Genomic DNA, 24755 nt, shown 5'->3' with positions numbered 1-24755 from the left:
ATGATTTATTCATTGATGTGAATGGGGTGTTGAAGTCTCCTACTATTATTATGAGAGATGCAATGTGCTCTTTGTGCTTTAGCAAAGTTTCTTTTATGAAAATGGTTGCCCTTCCATTTGGAGCATGGATGTTCAGAATTGAGAGTTTATCTTGGTAGACTTTTCCTTTGATGAGTATAAAGTGTCCTTCCCTATCTTTTTTGATAACTTTTGGTTGAAAGTTGATTTTATTCGATATTAGAATTCCTATTCCAGCTTGATTTTTTGGGACCATTATCTTGAAATTTTTTCCAGCTTTTTTAGTCATAGTGTCTGTCTTTGTCACTGCGGTATGTTTCTTATATGAAGCAAAATGCTGGGTCTTCTTTATGTAGTCTATGTCTTTATTGAGGAATTGAGTTTCTTAATGTTAAGAGATACTAAAATAAAGTGATTGTTTCTTCCTGTTATTTTTGTTGTTAGAGGTGGAATTATGTTTGCATGGCTATCTTATTTTGGGTTTGTTGAAAGAAGATTAATTTCTTGCCTTTTGTGGGTGAAATTTCCCTCCTTGTGTTGGAGTTTTCTATCTATTATCCTTTGTAGGGCTGGATTTGTATAAAGATGTTGTATAAATTTGGTTTTGTCATGGAATATCTTGGTTTCTTCATCTATGTTAATTGAGAGTTTTGCTGGATATAGTAGCCTGGGCTGGCATCTCTTAGGGTCTGTATAACATCCAACCAGGATCTTCTGGCTTTTGTAGTCTCTGTTGAGATGACTGGTGTAATTCTGATAGGTCTGGCTTTATATATTACCTGACCTTTTCTCCTTACTGTTTTTAATATTCTTTCTTTGCTTTGCATTTTCTTCGACAGTTGTGTCAATGCTTTCTATGGTATCTTCTGCCCCTGGGATTCTCTCTTTAATCTCTTGTATTCTGTTGGTGATGCTTGCATCTATTTCTTTCCTGGGTTTTCTATCTCTAGGGTTGTCTCTCTTTATGATTTCTTTATTGTTTTTATTTCCGTTTTTAGATCCTGAATGGTTTTGTTCAATCCTTCACTTGTTTGGTTCTATTTTCCTGTATTCTTTAAGGGAATTTTGTTTCCTTTTTAAGGGCATCCACCTGTTTACCTGTGTTGTCCTGTATTTCTTTAAGGGAGTTATTTATTTCCTTCTTAAAGTACTGTATCATCATCATGAGATGTGATTTTAAATCCAAATCTTGCTTTTCCAGAATGTTGGGGTATCCAGGACTTGCTGTGGTGGGAGAACTGGGTTCTGATGATGCCAAGTGGCCTTGGTTTCTGTTGCTTAGGTTCTTGTGCTTGCCTCTCACTCTCTGGTTATCTCTTAATGTTGGTCTTGCTGTCTGTGACTGGAGCTTGTCCCTCCTATGTGCCTGTGAGCCTCTGAACTTAGGAGTGACAGCACTTCTGGCAGACCAGCTCTCTCTGGGCAGTATTTGGGTCCAGGGAGCTGTGCCACAGGGTTAACTCCAGGGCCCAAATAGAGACTGGATGGATCCTGTCCCCCGTTGTTCAATGGTTCCTGAGTCCTATAGTCTCCTAGGAGGTGTTTCTTTGACCAGTTATTGGAGAAAAAGTGTTCATCTCTTCTGTGAACTTAGGAATACAGCACTCCTGTGAGTCCAGCTCTCTCAGGTGGGATTTTGGTCGGGAGTGTTGTGCCACTGAGATATTTTTATTATTTGTTTTAGAGAACTTTCAAGAATAATGCAAATGATCAAGAACCGTACAGAACCACATGTGGAAAACACTGATATTACTTACCATCTCTGACAAATATTTGTAATGTTTTTAGTGATTAGACATTTCCAACATCTTTTCTATGAGTTCACGTCCTCAGTGTCCCCTAATCTGCACATATCCCTCCATATCTATGCACACTTTCAGAAGTGGGTCAAAGAGAGTGTACACTAGAACGTGAGAGCTGAACTCTTCTTTGTTCCCAGCATCCCTTTAGCTACCTGCAGCTCTTTTGATATTCTGTTTGCTCATCTCCATCATAGAACCATTGCCTCTAAAACACTCGGATTTGCAGAAATAATTTTGATAATGGTGAAATGTAAGATGATACACTCTTTCACCCACCGGGCTCCTTTCACTCTCTACATTCACCTCTGTAGTTCTGAAGGGTTTCTTACTGGGGACAAATGTCTTTAGGTTATTGCTTTCAGAAGGAGGTGTCAAGAAACTGACACTGAGATTCTCTATGTGCTGTACAGACAGATGGTCATACAGAACCTTGTATAAGGTAGCCTTGGTCAGACCTTCAGTTTATGACTTGTGCTGGACTGTGTGGATTCCCCAAGCAAATTAGTCTGCTGCTTGTGCTGGTCCCATTCTTATCTCTGTTATTAGTGCCTCAAACTTGTCACGGGTAGTAAAAAGCATGAAACAGCAGGTAGAGTAGGCCTAACACACTTGCCTTGTCTTGTATATCAATGGCAGCCTTACCGTGGAGGTGAGGTTTAGCTCTCACAGATATTGAAGTTGAATGTCAGAGAAGCCAAAGAACACGGTCAAGGTATAACAGTGGGAAAGTAAACATTTGTGTTTAGTTGCCTCCGAAGTTGTAGTTTCTGCACCCTGGATCACTAACATTGGTTCATGTCTTATGCAATTATTTTGGTAAGTTATCAGACACTGTGAAGAATGAGTTAACAACAAATCTTGATTTTTAGATGAATCCACTCTCAATAATTTTCCAGTAAAAAAAAGAAAAGTCTCAAAATGTTTGCACAGAGGATCCCATATTTGTATTGGTGTTTTTCAAGTTATAAAATTAGATGTGGAGTCAAAGCTATCATGGTGTGTGTGTGTGTGTGTGTGTGTGTGTGTGTGTGTGTGTGTGTGCACTCCTCATTTGAAATAATGTAATTTAGCATTTTCTTTGTCTCATCAGATGAAAAACAATGACTCCTTCAGTTGAATTCACCTCATTATATCAAACAACACAGTTGACACAGCAGTTTCTAATGCATTAAAGTTTTCCAGTCCTGTGCATCAAAAGGCCATTAAGAAAGCAAGCAGACCAAGGGGTTCAGAGCCAAATATTCAAAGGGTAGCGGAAGAAACCTGCTCTAGAGTCATTAGATAGATACGAACCGAATTTGCAAGGATGATCAGCAATTGCTTTTCCTTCCTTCCACACATTCCAGTACACGGTGCTACACAGCAAAAGGAAGAGTCTTAGTTTCTCATGCTTGTACAACAAACATTTTACCCACTAAGTTTGAGCTGCAACTCCTCAGCAGTGTTTTCAAAGAAAATAATGGCAATATCTAAACTTCTCCTAAATTGTTTTTTATCTTAGTTCTTTAAGAAAACCAGAATATAAACTTGTGCTCTGGTAAGCCTATCTCACTGAAGTGCACATGTTGAAGGTATGGTCTCTATACTGACAATATTGGGAGGTAGAGGGACCATAAAAGGGCAGAGTACAGTTGGAATTTCTTAAGTCAACTGGTAGGTAAGATCTTAGGAGGGACAGTGTCTTGCTTCCTGCTTTGTAAACTGTTCATTTCCCCCCATCACTCTCCCTGTGCTGGGCATGGTGGTACACTACATTAATCCCAGCGCTCACGAGGCAGAGGCAGGAGGATCTCTGGGCATTTGAGGTCAACCTGGTCTAAGAGTGAGTTCAGGACAACCAGAGTTCTGTCGCACAGAGAAACCATGTCTCAAAAAACAAAACAAAAACAAAAACAAAGCCTTCATTCTTCCTTCTACCATTTGCCAGGGTCCTCTCCGCCTCCAGAACTACCAACTTTAATAAGCTTCTTTTCTGTTAGGCATAGCTTGCTTCCCGAGGTTTATTAGTTTGAAAAACAGACAAATACTGGCCTGAGGGTGTAGTTCAGAGCAGAACACTTTATCAAGAATATACGAGGACTGGGTTCAATGCCCAGCATTAAAACCTGAAGAAGTTATAATGATATATATTAGCTGGTTGAATACATACTTCTCTAATACCTATACTTGGCAATGGGTCAAGTCTTTCTTGGTAGTATGGGAATGATGTCATAAAATGCATGCATTGTTGAGAGCATTGCTGCCAGGGAAGCAACATGGTTTTATTCTCTCATTTTCTCCAACCAATTTGTGTCTCTGATGCTTTTCTATTGAAATATAACTTATGCACAATAAAATTCACATTTCAAACTTATAGCTCAGTGAATTTTAGGATTTCTACAAAGTTACACAAATATCAGAACTATTTAATTCTGACTCATTTCCATCTCTCCGGGGAAGCAGTCATTCTTTGCTTTATTCCAACTCCGTGGTAGCACTCAACATCCATTACTTTCCATCTCTGAAATTGTTTGCTCATTATATGCAATATTATAAACTCTGTTGTAATATTTCGTATAAATGGAATCAAGTAACATGTAGCATTTGCCCCAGGTAGCCTAACGATTTCGTGTTTCACTTAGAATAATGTTTTTAAGGCACATTTATATCATCATATGAGTCCAGATCCCATTGCTCTCATCAATGACTAGTAATACATCATACACCCTGCCACATTTTTTTTTCACCCTGCCACATTTTATTGTTCTAGACATCAGTTGAAATATACTCAAGCCATTTCTGTAATCAATACTACTATCAATGCTTATGAATAAAAAAATTAATGGACATGTTTTCACTTCCTGTAGGTGCATAGCTAGAAGTAGAATGGTTGGATCATCGCTAGCTGTACTTTTATTCTTTGGGATCAGGCTATTTTATCAGAGATTACACCATTTTATGCTCCCATTAGCAATGTGTGAGAGCTCCACGCTTCTTCGCATGCCTGCCCTTATGACCACTTTTAACTAGATACTCTGTGTTGCCACCATATGAAACTCAGAGTCATTGATCTCCCAGAATCTCAGAACAATTTTCTTAAAACAAAGAATAGTTCAAGAATTCTCATGTTTCATTTTAATATAAACAGCATTAGGGTACTATTACTATCATTTTTATTTTCTCAGTCATGTCTTTTGGTCAGTGAGACTCATTTTAAATCAAAGGAATCCCTTTCGTGGCATCTTGAACACCACTGCCTTCAGTAGCTTCTTGATTCTTTGTCTCTTTAGCTCTCTCTAAAATGGAGCGCATCATCTATAAGGATATGGTTTCTGCCAGTTTTATTCTTGGGTGGTCATCGTTTATTCTTGGGTGGTTTTCACATTGGGGAGTTTGTGGAAAACTTCCCAATGTGTAATGAAAAACACTGTGTCACAAAGCAGTGGACCATGGGGGACTTTCCTTCCTAGCTAACATACTTCCACAGTTGTTTTTCTTTTGCTTATGGTAAAAGAAGAGGCATATTATCCTTAGAGAATTCATTTCATTATTTGACAGATTAAGACATGATTTTTTTGTATTGATAACGAAGTTGTATAATATGTCATTAGAAAATGAGGCAGTCAGTTTGCGAGAAAGCAATTTTAACACAAGGGTTAGTTCTGCCATTGACTTGTAATTTTATTTTTATGCATCTTTTAACTACACATTTAGTATTTTGATTTTCTTACTTGAATGACGGGGCTGAAGTAGGTGTTCTTAAGATTTCTTACTGGAATAACAGTGTCATTCTGTGTTTTATTGAGGGTTCGGCAATGGCTGTATTTCTCCCACTGCCTAGTCCTAAGGTTGTTATATCTAAAGTTTTGATTATTTAAGCAAACCATATTTTAAATCAATAAAAGAGAAAATTATAGGTATGAAGCAAAGTAGTAGCATACTGATGAGTTCAGGGCATAAGCTTTGACCGATTAATAGATTTTTGTGCACATCGAATATTCCCATCAAGAACATCTGGCGAGCCTATGTTGTCTGTGGTTGCATTTTGATTTTAGTTTCTAGGGATGCGTTCTACTGTTTTGAATTCATGTAAATGGCCATTAAAAATGAGAATTGACAGAACACTTTGATTTATAAAACATTGTACTAGATAATGTTTTAGGCCTTAGCCACCAATCAGTGAGTGTATCTGAGCAGTTGTTTTCTGTGAACTAAACAACGGTTGCGAAAAAGAACCTTGCCTTTTGATTTTGTACAACCACTCTCTATATGGGCGCTAACTTAATCTGTGTGCAGCACCCTCTGGCTTGTACGTTTGATACTGGCTTGCTGATTCAGACACAGTACTAATTCCTTTCTCTTTTTTGCTGTGTTTCTCTCTTCAGGATGTTTTTACCCCAGAATGCAAATTTAAGGAGTCTGTGTTTGAAAACTACTATGTGATCTATTCCTCAACCCTGTATCGCCAGCAGGAATCAGGCCGCGCATGGTTTCTAGGACTCAATAAAGAAGGTCAAATCATGAAGGGGAACAGAGTGAAGAAAACCAAGCCCTCATCTCATTTTGTACCAAAACCTATTGAAGGTATGAAAGTAACTTCTTTTCTTGCCCGGCCCCTAATCTGTGTGTTGGGACCAGGTCTTCCTGTCTGCTGCACTGTAGGCTCTGCCTGAAGTGAACTCATGGAACAGAGACTCAGAAAATACAATTGGAATTTTCCCAGCAAAGAGAAAAAAGAGAAAGCAGAGAATTTTTGCAAATATGTGGTACACAGAAAAGTATGCTTGAATATTGAAGCTAGAAAGATCCTGGATATAGAAATTACTGTCAGTTGCCATTTGAAAAGAAATTTCTTTCTTTGTTGAACACAATATTCAATCTATTAGAATACCTCTGAAGAGAATCAATACTATTATTAGAGGGCTTAAACTTTTCCAAATAATTCTGTAAATATGTTTGATGCTGATCTCTACATCCTTTTGAGCAAATATAACAACAATGTAAACCAATTTTCTCCCTCTTTTGTAAGGAACAAAAGATGTTGTTTTATTTGATCTTCAGATTTTTTTTCCTCTCATTTAAGCCTAAAATTTGTCCTTCCTTCATCACTTAAAATGGTATTGACTTTAGTAAAAGGCAAATATATACGATCTGAAAACTGTAAATAAAAATTAAAAAAATAGTGTTGACTTATTTCTAATTGAACAGGTACACGAGCCTATTGAGGGAAACTTTATTTTTCTCTCAAAAGTTCTCTAACTTTGGATGTTGAGCGACCAGGTTTGCATTCAGTTAAGCTTTCTAGCACAAACCACAAAATTAATTATGGTCTTGACATTCATCAGCAGCCCAATTATGTTATCTTAAACTGTGGCTCAGTTCCTTTTTCAGAGGAAACGAAAAACACTGAGAGGGTGCACTGCAAACTTGCTTAATTTGGCTTGCTGGTTTGCAAATGTCCTAAATGTAGTTGCATGGACACTGTGTACAATGCCAGATGCACGGTGGGTAGTGCATGTGGGTATAGCAGTCAATCTCAATCTAGATCATCCTATGTTTGAACACAAGATAGAAGGTGGCAGCCATCACTCTTTATGCCTTCCCAGTCTACACACTAAGTCTTTAACCATCTGAAATTAGACTTATGCTGCCCTTGGCCGTATGCTTTCTATCTTACCTGCCCCAATTTTCATTTATTCATCTGCCGATTAACCTTTGTAAAGGATGAAGTCAATGGTTCCTACTTCTCTCATTATTTTTCGCTGACTTCTTTAGCAAAAATTTAAGGACTCTTTTATATCTTCTTTATATTTTTCTGTTGATCATGTTGTACTAGATTTCCCTATTGTCCCACTGCCTCTACCCATTCATGGTCAACTCTGAATTAACAGAATATGTTATGCATTTTTTCTCACATCTCTCTTTTGTTATGGGCACTTCTTGGCATGCCACAAAGAAAAATTTAGCCAGCTGTCAGCTGAACTAGTGAATGTGTGAATGAACAGAGTAAAAGTAAAGACTAAGAACTATAGTTTCCAGAGGACATATTCCTAGGGATATGAAATATGGTTACTAGTGGCAACAGTGTAGTAGAATAGAAAGTGTACTTCATGTTATAGAATTAATATTGGGAATTAGAGGAAGCATTTTCATTGCCACAGAATGGAATATAATTGAGGACTAGGGCAGAATTGTACAAATGGAACAAGAATGAATCACTGAAAAAAATTATAGGTTCACTGTACTTAAAGGCAGAAATTAGCCTGATTTGTAAGGGCTGAGCAGAAGGTCCCTAAGAAGTAGATAATTTTGAATTTTGCCACAGGAAATATATTCATGCTTAGGAATTTTTAGGGGGGGCAAACACTTTCAACTCATACGGACACACACACACACACACACACACACATATATAATATATATATATATATATATATATATATATATATATATACAGTTAAGCTGATGTGTTGGTTTTTGTAAAAGGAATTCAAAGCCATTAACAAACTTTGGGAAAGCTAGGAAAATCTAAAAATCTCTGATTTTATTTGTTCTTTATATAAGTAGTGGAGTCCGACAGAGCCCCTCCTACTCCATTACCCCAAAGGAAACATCAATAATCAGTTTCTGGTTAGTCGAGTTTCCTCTTGGGTCGCATGGCCTTATGCACATTTCCAAAAGAAGTGTGTGGGATGACCGTGTTCCGAGTCTCAGACATTCCGCAGTGCTCTGCTTACTGCTGCATTTTGCATAAATAAGGGACGGCGCAGGCAGACTCCTACGGTGCTGTAAACCAGAATTAAGACTGACCTCACACAATTCAGGGCCCCTGTCAATTGTAGGTTAGTCATGCCAATTATCTCCAAAACCAAATCTGGAGGTGAGCTCTCCAGAGATGCTGCTGCGTTGGCCCAGTTTCGGGGATCTTGGCTGCGTGAAGTTCTCACATCTTTTATCTTAATGTTCTTTTCTGTTATCCCTCAGATCTGTAGAGTACACCCGGAATGATGCACAAATTATGCCTCTGTGTAGAATGCTTGCCTAGACCTGTAGGTATTGCACTCTTGTCAAAACTAAACCCACTGTGTGTGATCCTGTCAGCCTCATTAGTATAGTTATAGGGCAAGGAATAACGAGAAGAAGATAATGAAAATCTGTGAAGTGTTTTTTTTTTTAACATCAGCATCGTCTCTTAACAGCTGCCATACAACGTTAACGCCTCACTGGTAATAACTCTACATCTAACCATACTTACGGGTGGAGGAGGTGAGCATATAGTCTTTTAATGGATGGCTTCAGACCAAATCCACATTCAGGTCTGAGAGGACAGTGGGAAAAAGGGCACAGAGACATCAGTTTCTGCTTCTGGCTTGCATCTTCTTCGGGTCTCTTACTGCCATCCTTTAGCTGTTTCCATTTGTTTGTTTTTAATTTTGCTTTTACTGATTAATCACAAGGATTCCTCCTTTATTCTGGAGAAAAGAGCATCTGTTTCAAATCAGATTAGCTAATGCTCCGGTTTAGTTCCAAGGTTCTTTGTGTGGTTCACTGGTAGGAAGGATGTCTTAGGTGTGGAATACCAAGAACGTAATGAGACTCACTTCTGAAGATGGCAGTTTAGCCTTTTCTCCATCCAAGCCCATTTAATTGCACAGTGTTTTCTTGGCATTTTTTTCCCTCAAAAAACCAAGTTTACTGAATTGAACAATAGTAGTTAAGTTTTATAATGCTTTCTTTCTCTAGGTAGAGTTTGAAAGTGTGATTAAATTATTTTCTCATTTTTATTTCATTTCTATGAAGTAGGTTCTAGTCTAATTAGAAGTCAGTGCAGAATTAGTTCCAAGTCCTGGGGTCAGTGAGTAGCAGAGCTGGAGTTCAAACCAAAGCACTGGGCCTCAAGCAGTCAAGGGCAGTACTTCCACGAACATGGATCACATGACTGGTCTGAGGTCGAAAAGGGTGAGGATATGAGCTAGCTACTGGGCAAGAGAACTGAGCCAATGCTCTTGAACACGTTTCTACTGACAAGTGTTTATGAAATGATATAAGGATAGATATTGAAGATAAGTACAAGGGACAATTACTCGAGTGCCATGTTCAAACTGGGTTAAAAAGAATTAAGAATGCATTGCCTCCTTGGCACCTATTATTTTTTAATATGTTAATAAATATAAAAAAGGAAAAATTTATTTCAAAACTAATAAGATGCAGGCTGAATATATATTTTTATAAAAAGAACATGAAGGTCCAATAATCTTAAAAATAAATAAGGCACTGAATCGCTCAATCTACAGCATGCTTGCTGCCCTGAAGAATTTCCCCTCACCAGTGTAGACACAGGGAGTAAACAGAAAAGAACATCAACGCTAATGGGAACCAGTAACCATCAGGAGCACCCATACGTACATCGGATACAATAAAGAACACTTTGAGACGAAATATAAAAGAAGAAAAGAAAGAGGCCAATTCAACAAGGAGATTTAACGACCTACTATTTTTAATGTTCTTCATTTTCCCACTATGGGAAATGATTTCTGAAATTTTTGACAATGAAATTGTATATTCTCCCCCCTCTACACACACACACACACACACACACACACACACACACACACACACACACACACACACACACACAAGTTAATCATTGTTCTTATTTGGTTCCTGTCTAACAGGTACATTGCTAGTTTGACAAACTAAACTCCTCCATATTGTAGAGTTGTTTATGTATTCATATTTGCATTACACACATAAAAATCAAGATATGAATAACCTGTAGGATCAGGTTTTGGTTGAAAACACAAGTAAGGTCAGGGCTTATACTCCAGGAGAGAGAGACACATTAAAACAGTGTAAGGGAAATGCTCCAAACCCTTTCAGAGCCGCAATCACTTCTGGTGGTGTCATTCTCCACCCACTCAGATTTCAGCTTTAGCTAATACCTTCACATCTAGAAGGAGGACATGATGGGAGGAGCATGAGAAATGGCTCTGCAGGTAAGAACACCAGTTGGTTTTCCAGAAGAGCCAGGTTCAATTTCCAGGACCCCCATTATAGCTCACAAGCAGCTGTCAGTCCAGTTCTAGAAGATTTAACATCCTCTTCTGTCTCTTCAGGCACTGTATACATGCAGCATACATACAAACATGAAGGCAAAGCAACTATATAAATAAAATCTAGACGAGAGAGAGAGAGAGAAGGAGAGAGAGAGAGAGAGAGAGAGAGAGAGAGAGAGAGAGGCAGGAAAGAGAGATATAGAGAGAAAAAGAGAGAGAGAGAGAGAGAGAGAGGGAGGAGGCAGGGCAGGCAGGCAGGCAGGCAGACAATCAGAGACATTCTGTAGGGGTGGAAGGTATTATTTCATTTTCTCTGACAGGATGTGTAGCTCTTTTATAAGTCGTTCACGAGAAAACCGTAAACTCTGATGGAACATTGCATTATATTCACATATAAAACAGTCTAGACACGTTTCCTTTATTAAATTAGTGAATGAATAAAGTACAGTTTTCTGCATTCTTTCTATCATTGGTAATTTGTTATTTACCTATCCATTTGTTCTGAATCAAAACCTAAGATGAAAGGTATTCTCGTCCTAAACTGTATTTTGAAAGAAAGGGTTTTACTTTTTAAATAATCCCTCCATGGTCTAATTATAAAGCATATAATTGGAAGATACTTTTAGAAAAGAAATGCGAAATAATAGCCCTGCACGCGATGAGGAATATAGCTGTTTAAACAAGTGGTTGCTGGGTGTATTATTTTTAATGTTCCAGAAAATCTTTATAAATCTGTAAGCCTGCTGTTTATACCATTACCACCCTGACAGATCCCAGCGCCGCATGATGAATGGGCTGTTCTTTGGTAAAGTAGATTAGCCCTAGGTGGTGGAAAGCCAAAGTGTGTTATTTTAGTGTTGTGGTTGTTTTGGTTTCTTCCAACATCTTTGCCTTTATAGTACCATTCTTGTGTTGATTTCATTTGAATGCCATGATTCCCAAAGTTAAGGTTTGAGATTCCCAAGGTTAAGTTATATAGATAACATGATAATAGTTACCTACCCACGTGCTCATCTCCCCTCAGTCCTTCACTCTCGGATGTTCCAGATAAGGACAGTGTTAACGAGCAGTTGTAGATCCATCTACTGCATGGGTTGGCTTGGTATTTAAGCCCGAACTACGTACACACTCTACTTAGTTGGGTCTTCTCTAGAATTTACAACAATAGCACATGCTCTTTGATTCTCAGAGCATTATCCTGCCACTTAGAAATGACACCCCAGACTTAAACTGTCTTTGGGTGACCTCCCCCTTCGGTATCAGATAGAGAGTCAAAGACACTTTGACAAAGAGCAAGACACAAACAGCTCATTTTCCCCTCTTTCTTCCAAAGCTCGTTACTCAGCTCTGCCAAGTGCTTGAGTCATTGTTATCAGATTATTCCCCCTGGAAAACCATGTGTGTGTGTGTGTGTGTGTGTGTGTGTGTGTGTGTGTGTGTGTGTGTGTGTGTGTGGTGTGTGTGTTGTGTGTCTGCACACCTACAGGCCTACCTGTGTGCTATCCAAAGAATTACAGTTATCAAGATATAGTATTAGAAAAAGAAAGATATTTATCAATTGAAAGCCATCCCTTTAAAGTATTAAGTTTTAAATTAGGGATACTAATGCATTTGTGCGACATTAACATGATTTTCCCTCACTGTGGGGCAATTGCATGCTATCCACTTTCTTTGTTAGATATGTAATTTTAAATCCTAGCAGAATACCATCAATTGTTGTATCTTATATACCCGTATCATGACTATCTGGAGTGTTCTTAAAAGTGACAAACTCTCCTAAGTGACCTGACTAAGTCTGTCCATGACCTAAAGCTGTCTAAATGGCTCTGGTGGTCACCAAATTTGAGGGTGTTCTGGACTGAATTTTGGCTTGAATTGCTCAGTTTATTTTGATCCAGTTTGGTCATAGGCACCTTAAGTTTATTGAAGTTATTGTGGTCACTGCATGGAATGAAGCTGACTAGGGTTTACATCTGACAGGATATGGGTGAACGTAACTCTCACCTCCAAAGGGATAAGGATGAGTTTGTCATAGAATCAAATACGAGTGACTATGGCTGTGTATCACAGATCTAAGTTACCTTAATTTCCTCCTTCCAGTGTGGTAAGAGTTTGATGAAATTTTAAAAATAACAAAACAGTTGTAACTTATATGTTGGTGGAGACATTATTAAGATAGAATAAAATAAAGGAGAGACATCTCTGCTATAGACTCTGATGCTCTCTGATAACACAGATTTTTTTGTTAGTAAAAGCCAAAGGGTTTCATAAGTTAATGCATTCTAAAAGGTTTACCTGCTAGTCATGAGAAGGTCAGGTCAAACACAGAAGTGGGCAAAAATGACAATTAATGGGACTAAAGATGCACCACAGGAAATTGTAATTAGGCTGTGGACCTGCAACATTCTATCACACAGTTCTGCTCAGTTTGGCAGCCTTACAGAAGGGTCTGTGAAGTTTGCTTCCTTTCAGGAACTTTCCTTCACAGACACATTGAGTTTAAATATCCACATCATGTTAGAATGTAAAATTCAGCACTGTTACTCAGACAGGCATGTTTTAGCACTAGGTTAATTGCTATGTGGAGTTGGCACATGTAAGGCCAATTATTTTACTAACCTGATCACAGAATGTAACCTAAGAAATACCAAATAACCAAGAATGAGAAGGGCTGGTTCCGATTACTCTTGGCAATTGCTTAGTAAGCAATATTGGGAAAATAATCACCTTCTTCAGTCTTGAGCATCTTTGAGAATGAAATCAACTATGAGCTCCCTCAGCCTTGCAGAAGTAAACTGAGATTTCTCTTAGCCATACTAAGAAGGTTCAGTGTCTCAAATTTTGCTAGATTAAAATAAAAAAAAAAAAACTTTTATCTTTTTTCTTTAGAATAATGGGCACTGCCGTACAGTCTCTGTCTTGATGAAGTGCTATGAGGTAGAGCATTAGATGAAAAAAAATCTCACTCTAGTTTGTTCAGCAGACTCCCTTCCCCAGCTAAACAGTGAGTCTCCAAAGAGAAGGGTGCACAGGGTTCCTAAGGCTGCCAGACTCCAACTGGGAAAATGAAAGCCAAAAACCTACTTTGAAATATATTCTAAATCATCTAGAATGAGAACTAGGGGGCTCACGTGCAAATAGTTTCTTTTAGGGTGAACCATACTTAAAGATAAATATAGAAAAATGGATCCCCGAACTTCTTTAATGTTGCATATTGTTTTATTTGTGGAAGCAATGGTCACATTGGCTCTCTGGCTCTCTCTCTCCTTTCCTCCTGTTTCCCCTTCTTTCTGCCCTCTTTTCTTTTCTCTTCTTTTCTTTCTTTCTTTCTTTTTTTTTTTTTTTTTTTTTGAGTTTCCTTTTTTCTTCACCTTGTCACTCTTCTTCGGAATCTTTATGCGATTTCTGGAATCAATCTTTAATGAAATGGCCTCACCTCTTCCCAAAACATATGTCACCCACTTCTGTCCCTCATTTACACCAGAATGTTATTTCTGTTCTCTTTTCATGTAAAGATATAAATCATTTATTCATAATTTCTCAACTTTTGTAACAAACATTTCAGCATCCAGGAGACTTTCCTATGATCTGTTACTTCCAAACCAGTATTTAACCTGATCTCACAGTTCCAAAAAGTTCCATGTGACATTAATTATGGTGCAAAATTGCTTCATGCTAATTGCCCAAGCCCTTCTATGATCTGCTATTAAGACAGTCAGATAATTTTTTAATGGTACATTAACTTACAGAGCAATTTAACCTTTCCATTTCTTGGAAATTAGAGGAGGCCAAGGAATATTTGATTTAAATTTAAATTGTCAGTAATAAAAAATTTACTCATCTTTCATTCCTCTTTCATTGAAACTGATAGAAGACAAGGGTTATGAGTTTCATCCAAAATAGAGGGTCTATTGTCTCCGTTTGGATGGAGAATCTGTCAGTAGCAAATGCAGTGGCCCTGTAAGCACTTCTAATAATCTATTTCATGACAGCTCCCGCCCATCCCCACTAAACATCTTCTTTTCTGTAGTGATGTAAATGGAGTAAATGAGCCTGAGCTATGAAGCTCAGTCCTCTGCTGCACATGCTACAGGATATCCACAGACCCAAAAAAGCTAAATGACAAAGGGTGGGGACAGGGAAGATGATTGAATCTCACTTAGAAGGGGAAATAAAATAGTAGATGGAGGGAGGCAAAAATCTAAGCCCTGACACTATTAGTGAAACTGTCATGCTCGTAGACAGTAGCCTAAGCATTATTTTACTCTGAATTTATTGGGTTCAGGGTGCTAGCTTAAAGAAAGAAGAAAATCAGTGGTGACTTCCAATCTCGGTACACGTGCGGCTGGTGAACGATGGTCGTGATTATTGAATGAAGACAAACAGAGGAAGAATGGGTTCTACTGTCAGAACAAAGTTAACAAAAATCACGTTCTCTTCTATTATAGAGCTGCGTTTAAGAAGTCCACGGAGGGATGCCCCTTACCGAGGATGTGTGCAAATGTGTGTTATCTCATTATACCAGCAGGTTACTCCTAGGCAACATGTTAGAACGTGGTATGATCCATTAGAGCAGGTTTGCACACATACCCTGAACTCCTGGAGTAGGTGCTTATTCTTCTCTAATGAGGGTTAAAGTAGCTCTTGGGATCTAAAGGGAGACAGAGCTGGCGTAGTGCCCATCACTCAGGAAGAACGGGAGGCTGCAGTGTCGATGCACTGCATTCCAGGAAGAGAAAAGCCCACATGGATGCACTTGAGGATGGGGTTTTCAATTCATGAATTGTCAACATTGTCTTTCATTCTACTACAAACAAACTCAACAGTTTGGACATGAGCTTAAGAATTAGTCATTTACAGATAAATGTTGACTATGCCCTGTATAGTGGACACATTTTGATCAATCAAACTCTCTTTGGTTTTCAGTTTTTTAATTGAACAAGAAAAGACCAGAAGTATTTCATTTGAGTATTTCAATTAGTATTTCATTTTGAGAAATGTGTGTGTGTGTGTGTGTGTGTGTGTGTGTGTGTGTGTGATTGTATGTAATGGTGAGCATCCATGAACATGTGGATGTATGAAAAGTAAATATAGAGTTACAAATGGGAAATACTGTAAAGTTTTAACTTCGTTCATCTGTTAATTTTACCTGCTTAAAGTTTTATAACAATATGGGAGCACACATGTACACACACACACACACACACACACACACACACACACACACACACGTTTGTTATTATGAGGATGACAGCATGAAGGGATCCCATGAGGTTGCACCAAGCATGTGTTTTTAAGAACTGCCAGTTGTTGGGCTTGTAATTTGACAAGGTCTGAGTCTACCTAGGCCTAGGTCACTTCTCCCTCACCACCTCCTTATCTTATTTTTTCCCACGTTTATGTTTAACTTCATAGTATGTCCGAAGCATGGGGTTGTTTATATTGTAACTATTCACAGCATCAAATAAATGACTACATTGATACTACATACACAATGCCGCCCTAGAATTTCTCATTGCATTATTGAATCTTCTCCCCAAGCCTATATTCTCTAGATTATATTTCAATTCCCCACTCTTTAGTTTCAATACTGAGACATACTTCTTATAACTAGGAACTGGTTGAATATACATGGGCTAGTAAGAAATCTATTTACTTTATTTAGCCTGTTTGGGTGTTTTCTCAGTATGTATGTAAGTGCCTTGCACAGTGTGCATGCCAGTGGCTAAGACGGTCAGAAGAGAGTATCAGATTCACTGGAACTAGGATTACACACGGTTCTGAACCTCTATGTTGGTTCTGAAACCAAAGCGGAATCTTCTACAAGAACAGTAAAGTGTTCTTAACTGCTGGGCCATCTCCCCAACCCAGATAGTTACTTCTTTTACTCAATAGTTACATTCAGGGCAACTAGGGTGTTTTTAATCATGAGAAAACACATAAAGAGAATGTACCATTTTGGTGCTGTTACATTTGTTCTTCATTTACAAGCCATCAGCAGCACTCCTCCCCATAATCATGGTTGTGTGAAATATGTTCAAGTGCCTCTTTGTTTTCCTTTTCTTTTTTGTTACATATCCAGAATTGCAGCTGTTAGATGCTTTGAAAATCCTGTTTGTAATTATCTTAACAATCATCATTTCTCACAGTGGCCCTATCATCTTTCCTTCTGAGCATCAGTACATAAGCGTTCCAATGTCTCCCCATACCCGCCCACACTTGTTACTTTCTACCTACTCTCTTTAGCATATCCATGAGGTATGTGTTTTCAGGACCATTTCTCAATCACACTAGCAGTATTTAGGAAAAGAAAGACCAACTTAAGTATTAATTAATATGCCACCATAATAATGTAAACATGTAAATATAGTCTAACATTAACCCATTGGTTCTTGTTTTGATCAAAACTTGAATGTGGATATTTGCATCTTGGCTCTGCCACTGCTTACTCGCTGAGACTAGGGAAGTCAGTTGCTTTATATTTTAAAAATAAAGTCAATAATTTCTGACCTATGATGATCAGAGCATTATTGTGATTGGCAAGTGAGAAGAGGAACTTAAAGTTCATGTTTCAACTTACGATGTATTCGTTGGACACCTGTGCTCTGTCTCCTCTTAAATTGTTCCATCATTTATCCTGGGGTATTCAGAACTGAGCTCACAGAGAATTATCACAAATACTGGAGATGGCCATCATCACACAAGGAGTGCTTGTCCTTTCCCCGTCCTTTCTCTTTACACTGTAATGGAATTGAATTGTGCTTTGTAAAGTAATTTCGGTCCTAAAATTTGATTGAGATCTATGTCCCTGTACTTGTTACCTTCTAAAGTTCAATGTTTTGCTGAATTCCAGGACTTATAAATGATAATGAAAATGGAATTGGTTTAATAGAGTTCCTTCCCTCCCTCTACTCCTCCCTCCCCTCCTCCCTTGTTCCTTTTCTCCCCCTTCCTTCCCTCTCTCCCTTTCTGTCTCCCTCTTCCCCTACCCCTCCCTCCCTTATTTCCTCTATGCCTTGTTCCCCTCCTTGCTCCCCATCTCTGCACGCAAATGCGATTCCTCATCCAAATTCACATTGGAAGCGGCAATGCGGAAAGCGGAATATTTATTTTATTCACTGAGTGAAGGAGAGACAGTTTCTTTCAGTGAACTGGAAAACATGCCTGTTAGCCATTTTGTTTATTAAAACACTGGATTTTATTATTCAATTTAATGGGCTATAACAGGGACAGTGATTGACTTAGCCTGAAAGAAAATTGCATCTTTTATTGTGGCATTATTAAGTTTTACTTTTATAACTTGTAAAATTCCACAGGTCAGTTTGGACATTTCTTTGCAGACTCTATTTCAGGGATGGCCAGTAGGCCACAATTATTGGAAAAGGTGTCTGCATCACTCATTTTACTGCCAGTATTTGTGTGTTCATGTACAAGTTACTTTCTGTATATAAGAAATAGAAAATACATATTAAATTAAATATATATATATATATATATATATATATATATATATATATCTTAGGTAGAACCAATATTGAGAACAGAAGGGATATTGTAATTCTGGGAAACACACTATACAAATGCATTATTTAGTGATAATCGGACAGTATCACCCTTCAAGTACTCCCCATGATAATTTTGAAGTAATCTGTGGCCCTGTACTTTTTCTGGGTATTTAAACACAGATGATTTTTTTCCTCCATTGAGATTATAATTTAGTGGAAACTGCGGGTTTTCACAGCTGATTACATGATGGCGTTCTAAAAGCTGCTTCATGGCATCCTGCAAATCGCTTTCCAATGCAATCACTTCATCAGCTTTGAGTTCCCCTGTGCATTAGCCAGTCACAGATAAGTGGATATCCTATGCACAAATAAAAGTTTGCTTTCACCTTTGAGATTTGATATGTTTTTCTACTTCCCTCATAACAGGAATACAATTAAGAGCTAGTACACTTGAGAGACTTTAAGAATCTACACAGATACACTATAAGAATTTTCCAAGATTGTTTTTTGTTGCTTTTGTTAAAGACAAGTCTAACCATTAGTAAACATCAGAATCAATTCTCTGAACTAGTAGTGCATAGTTGACCTACAGGCTGTACTGCCCTGCTTCAACCAATGGCATTTGGAGATATTGGAAAAATCCATGGTAATATTTAAAATTTAAAAATTATTTAAAAACTTCATCAAAAAACATGTGAAATGCTCTTACAAAAGACGTTAAATAAACATATTTCATAGCTATATTCTATACTACTGAGAGTGTATTGTATTTGATTGACATCAGCAAGCACCTGCAAATGTATTAAAAAAAGAATTATCTCAAACCCACCATAGAACTCAAAAGTCACATAGTAATAGTATCCCTACTTAGTATAAATGCACACTATGACATGCATGAAGAAGAAACTTGAGCTAGTGTTTGTATTTTTTAATCTAGGTTTTGGATGTGGTGTAATGTCTTTGGCCAGAACAGTTTAACCTACATCCTCTAAAATATGTTATTTAAATTTTTAGCTAATAGCGTTATTTTTAATCTTGATCATTTTACATATTTGGTACTTGTTTATGCAGATAGACATGCCATATTTTCAATTATAAAAGTGTCTCTGAGTTGATACTGTCAATAGGCAGCCCAGTCAGCCTGTGGACCAAATAACAGTTTCTAAATGCATAGCACCTTCCATTCCCATCCAACAGAGGAAATTACTCGATGTTGGAAACAAGATTCAAGTTACTAAATCATTGTGATGACAGACAGAATAGACAAAGATACTTATTTGCTCTTATTTCAAGAGGGAAAGTAAGTTCTGATACTTAAGTGAAATATGCCTATGCAGACACATTTGTCTCTATTATAGTAACAGCCCAGTGAAGAAAGGGACTCAATATGGTGATGTATCTTGTAAAAATGGCTATGAATTGGAAAATCTATTCATTTCAAGCAATAATTGAATAACAGCCATGAAGACAGATGACAACCTTAGCCCAGACAAAGAAGAGGGGATGGGAACTTAACGTGAAGTTGAAAAACCACATTCCCTATAGAAGAGTAACTAAGGAGAGGGCTTGATTCCTTGGCTTGGGTGAAGGGCATTTGGACCAACTAAGGAAATGCACTGATATTTCTCTACTTCTCAATCCCCACTCAAATATGACCTCTGATGAAGGATGCTGTCAAAATGGGAGGTAAAAGTTTATGGTTCCTGCAATGTCATAAGTTTGTAATGCGTTCAAGATTAGGAGCATGTCAAGAAATATCCTCTTCCAGAAAGTAGGCTCAAGAAGAAGGTTTTAGAAGCAAAATATGTCTAGTTCTAACAACTGTGTTTCTGATTTCTCCTCTCAGTTGAAGTCATATTCTACACATTCAGAGACTATATAGATTCAAGCATTATCTCCCACAGTACAGGAATAACTGGCGTGTCTGTAGTGATTGTGCCTGACAGAAGCAGACAGGACCATGTATTGCTCCTGAGACTAACACTGTCACAACGTTTGGGAGAGGAGCTGGTGACAACAATAAAAAATCTAATTCGAGACATTCACTGAAGCCAGATCTGTGTTGGTCATACTAAGTAAGTTCTTGTTGATTTTGCCTTCCAGTGTGTATGTACAGAGAACCATCTCTACATGAAATTGGAGAAAAGCAAGGACGCTCGAGGAAAAGTTCCGGAACACCCACCATGAATGGAGGCAAAGTCGTGAATCAAGACTCTACATAGCCTGGAGAATTCTTCTGCTCTTCCCTCTCCTCCTTCTCCCTTCTCCCCCCCCCTTCCCCGTTTTCTCCAGTAAATCCACCCAATGAGAGAGAGAGAAAAATAAAACAGCATCACAGGACTTAGTAGCTGAGATACTGCACTAAAAATCTTCCTTTTGTGTAGGACAAGAAATTTGAACCAAAGCTTGCCTGTTGCAATGTGGTAGAAAATTCACATGCATAACAATTATTGCACATAAGAACAAAGGAAAAAATAAATCGGGACTCCACAAACATTAAATTTAACTGTGTTGTTATTAATAGAGGGTTAATTGTAATAAAGGGAGGCTATAATGCAGACAAAACAGAGTCATCGAATGGATGTAAAAGGTTTTGAGAAAGTCACTTAAAATGTCAATGAACTGTAAACCCTTTTAAGTTTTAGAGCATTCTGTAATGTGCAGTTTTGTTTCATTTTTGTATTTTCTTTACACTTCTCTCCGTGATACACAATTACATGCTGTTTCCAGGATGTTCATTTTCAATCATAAAATTGAATATGACAAAATTATATTCTTTTAATATCTGATAGACACATAGACAGGGACCAACTCACATGAAGAAAAGTTTTAAACTTATTCTTGATGTTAGCGATATTTTTTTATTTTAGAAAAGGAAACTCTTGTGTTGCATTTAATCATATTAGCTTATTTAATTCCTTTGTAAGGAGATTCACATTCTTCAAGCTGAATATTATATTTTTATCTAGGTATTGATCTGGAATTTTATTATTTTTTTAGACATTCAGTGAAAAGGATTTTAATGTATTCCTGAGGAGACTTAGAGAACTCCCGGGCATCTGCTGAAGCATAGGCTTCTTGAATTTTCCATCCAGTCTTAGTGTGAGTATCTTTGAGTGTGTATGTTGAACTTATAGCTGTCATAGAAAGTTGATTTTTTTTAACCGTATCTTGCAGAAGGAGAGAAGAAAGATGGGTTTTACAGAAGGAAATAAGTCTGATATATAGACTCAAAGCAAAATTTCATTGCCTTTTTACATCGCCAGGGTTTTGCGTGTAGATTGTTTTCTCAACTCTAGGAGAACTTAGGAAGTATGGCTGTGAAATTCCTACCTTATCATCTATGAAGCCAGTGGCATGTGTGTTGGGTTTTATCCACATTTATAAGCCTAGTTTGCAACAATTCTACATTCTAGAAAACAGAAGGTAATTAGTTAAACATAGAATTCTCAAGGGACAGAGGAAAAAATGTGGAATTAACAGCTTTGAATCTAGTAGCCAGGGTTTTGTGGGTGGGTTCGTGCAGTGAAAAAGAACTTCACGTAAGTGCGAGCAAGTGCACTGTTAGAACACTGAAGTACTAGAAAACATTAACAAAGATGTGAAGCTATACCACGGCATTGAAACCCTAGATCTACTTTGCCCTGGATATCAGGAATGGTGTAGAGAAATCCAAATTCAAACAAACCAAACCAGAATGTTAAAAAAAAATGTTTGCAGCTTTATGGATATCATAATGAGAAGACTTAAGCATGTAACTTCTCCTGTATCTCTACTGTCCAGCATGTGTTATTCCAACTAGGACTCCCTAAAATACAGACTTTGCAGAAGATCTAAGCCCTCACTTCAAACCTTTCCACGGGTTGCTGTATTCTATTAAGGTCAACATAATGTCCCCCCTCTACACAAACATTATTCTTCAGTGTAATTCTTGCCCTATAAATTATCTATTTATGTTCTCTGGAGGGTGGCAGAAAATGTACTGGGGGAATTTTTTCATAAAGTTTGGAAGAATAGAGGTTATGCACACAGACAAGACTTTTCAACAGATTTTAAATAGAATATATGTAAAGCAACAGAATATATATATATATTTATATATATATATAAATGTTGCTCTCTTAGGAAAAGTACAACTATGTAAAGACACACATCCAGAAGTTGTATTTGTTGTCACTGTTGATCCAACTTGATTATAAGTACACCTGTCACTTCCAGGACCAAACAAATCCCAAGCACAAGGCCTTATTTTCTTTAAAAAATAAATAAATAAAGAGGCTTCAACACAATGGGTCATGGGCTCTTTTAAAGGGAAGTGCCTGGAGTTTTTTAGGTGATATGTTTACTAAACCATAATGCGCTGAGGGTACACAGGAAGTGCCTGGAGATTTTTAGGTGATTGTTTACTAAACCACAATGCACTGAGGGTACACAGGAAGTGTCATTGGTGGAAATCACAGTTGCCCATCTCTCTGAGGATTTCATGATAGAAATTTAATCTCATTATTTATGAAAATATAATGCTGATATTAATCTCTAATAAAATCCCTTCTCTATTTTCAGTGGTTGTCCATTGTTCCTCATTCAGACACACCTTTGTCCCCATCCTTTCAATGGTTAAAACAACACTTTCTAAGCACTCGATCTGTCTCTAGTTTGCCCTCCATATCATGGTAAGGAAATGTAGATGTGTTTTGGAAATTAACTTTGTATCATTTGCATCCGATTTTAAGACCAAATTGAAAGCCTCACATTCTTATTATTCATAGACCTGAAAAAAATGTATAGAGCACAAGATGGACATTTGCTCACTCTCTGGTTGCTATTGAAGTAAATTGAAATCATAAATAGAACCAATATTCACTGTCTTAGGTTTAAAATACATGAAGAAATATAAATATATAACCATTCAATTTCATTAAAATGTGGGTCAATTTCAATGGTTATTTTTCAGCTTTATTCCAAGTAAAATATTTTTTCACTGTGACAGTCTTTGTTCTATTGCCTGCCTTCAACTCATCTATCACCTGTCCTCTTTTCACTGTAATGAGTGTTCTCTTTTCGTTGTTTCTAAGACACTGCAAGAGGATAATCCCAGGAAAGGACTCAAGTAGAGAACTATAGGAGCCCTTATTAGCTTTTAAGCTAATGGGCTTGACATTGCAAACAAAACTTCTGTGATTCTCACAAAATGGCTCTCTGGTCAATATTCTTTACTTGATATTTTAGCTAGGTGTTTGAGGTCTAGAAGCAAATGGTGCTGAAGTTCTACCTGCTAGCTTAGAGACCTTGTGCTTCAGGAGACCGAAAAACAGTAAGCCATCCTTTTCTTGATCATAGTGATACTTTAGGTTTTGAATTACATATATGAAGTTTATAAGACACTTTTTTTTAGCCATTACGGATTGACACAGGGAATAGGCAATAACATAATGTGTCTCATTATGGACCTCAATACAATCCAGAAATTTATACAGAGTAACTCTCCTACTTAGGGAAATGGCGATGTTGTTGCTTGGTATTATTTTTCAGTTTGTGATTCTGTCCTTGCCACAGGGAAGGTTGAAGATGGTCAAACAAGAGGAAAGGATGGAGTGTGGCTTGTTTATTGTGTTGTAAATGGTCCTTAGGTCCAACCTGGGATCCCAGGCTGATTAGTGAAGAATCATGATTGCTTCAACATTAATTTATGTTTTAAAACATACACCCAAAGATAGAAAATCTACCCTTATACCTGTACAAGGTCTTGCTTTTGAGGCTTTCCATGAAGTAGGTTGATTTCTTCTGCACAAGGTGAAACACAGTCAAACTTAAAAATCCCATGCTTATTTTAATGCCATAAAAGGCTGAGGCTATTACTCTGTCATAGACTGTAAATAGCATTTTTTAAACCAGAATCACATTCAAAATTGTGGATTGTTCTACAAATATATATGTGTATATATACATATGCTTCTGAAATGAGGATATATTATATAAAATTTTTATTTGCTCTGTGGTCATTCATTAGGTAGTCAAAAATAAAGAGGTTTGAATGCAAAACTTTATATATAAATGTATATTTCTAATGATAGTACAAATTGCCACTTTATAACAAAAAAAGAAACAGGTGGGAACAATACTAAAGCACACATGACTGTAGAAGGCTGGTGTGTTTTAATCCCTTCTAATGCACTAATAGTGCTTTAACTGTTTCTTAGAAGGCCATAATTCCCAGTATAAATCTCAAGTCGATGTTGAAAGTCTGGCTGAGGGATAGTCAGAGGAAGTGAAACGCTGATCTTTATCGAGATATTTTGGAGTCTATATTTAAAAGTCAAGATTTAAATCCAAATAGAATGAAAATTGCTAATGTTCAGGGATGACATACTGAGCTTCATTGACAAATAAAAGCA

At 37.5% G+C, this 24755-nt stretch overlaps 1 protein-coding gene across 1 annotated transcript; it reads left to right on the top strand.

Annotated features, from left to right (window-relative positions):
• Nucleotides 1-6118: 6118 nt before the first annotated feature.
• On the top strand, nucleotides 6119-20955 carry LOC116897834 (fibroblast growth factor 12-like; the record flags this gene model as incomplete). Its single annotated transcript, XM_032899250.1, has 2 exons — nucleotides 6119-6383; nucleotides 20464-20955. Coding segments are annotated over 2 exons (384 nt in total), but the record flags the coding sequence as incomplete, so codon positions are not given.
• Nucleotides 20956-24755: the final 3800 nt, after the last annotated feature.

Source organism: Rattus rattus, chromosome 4, assembly GCF_011064425.1.
Source record: "Rattus rattus isolate New Zealand chromosome 4, Rrattus_CSIRO_v1, whole genome shotgun sequence".
NCBI classification, from domain to species: Eukaryota; Metazoa; Chordata; class Mammalia; order Rodentia; family Muridae; genus Rattus; species Rattus rattus.
The sequence above is the reverse complement of the archived record's forward strand: the minus strand, read 5'-3'. Positions and strand labels throughout refer to the sequence as shown.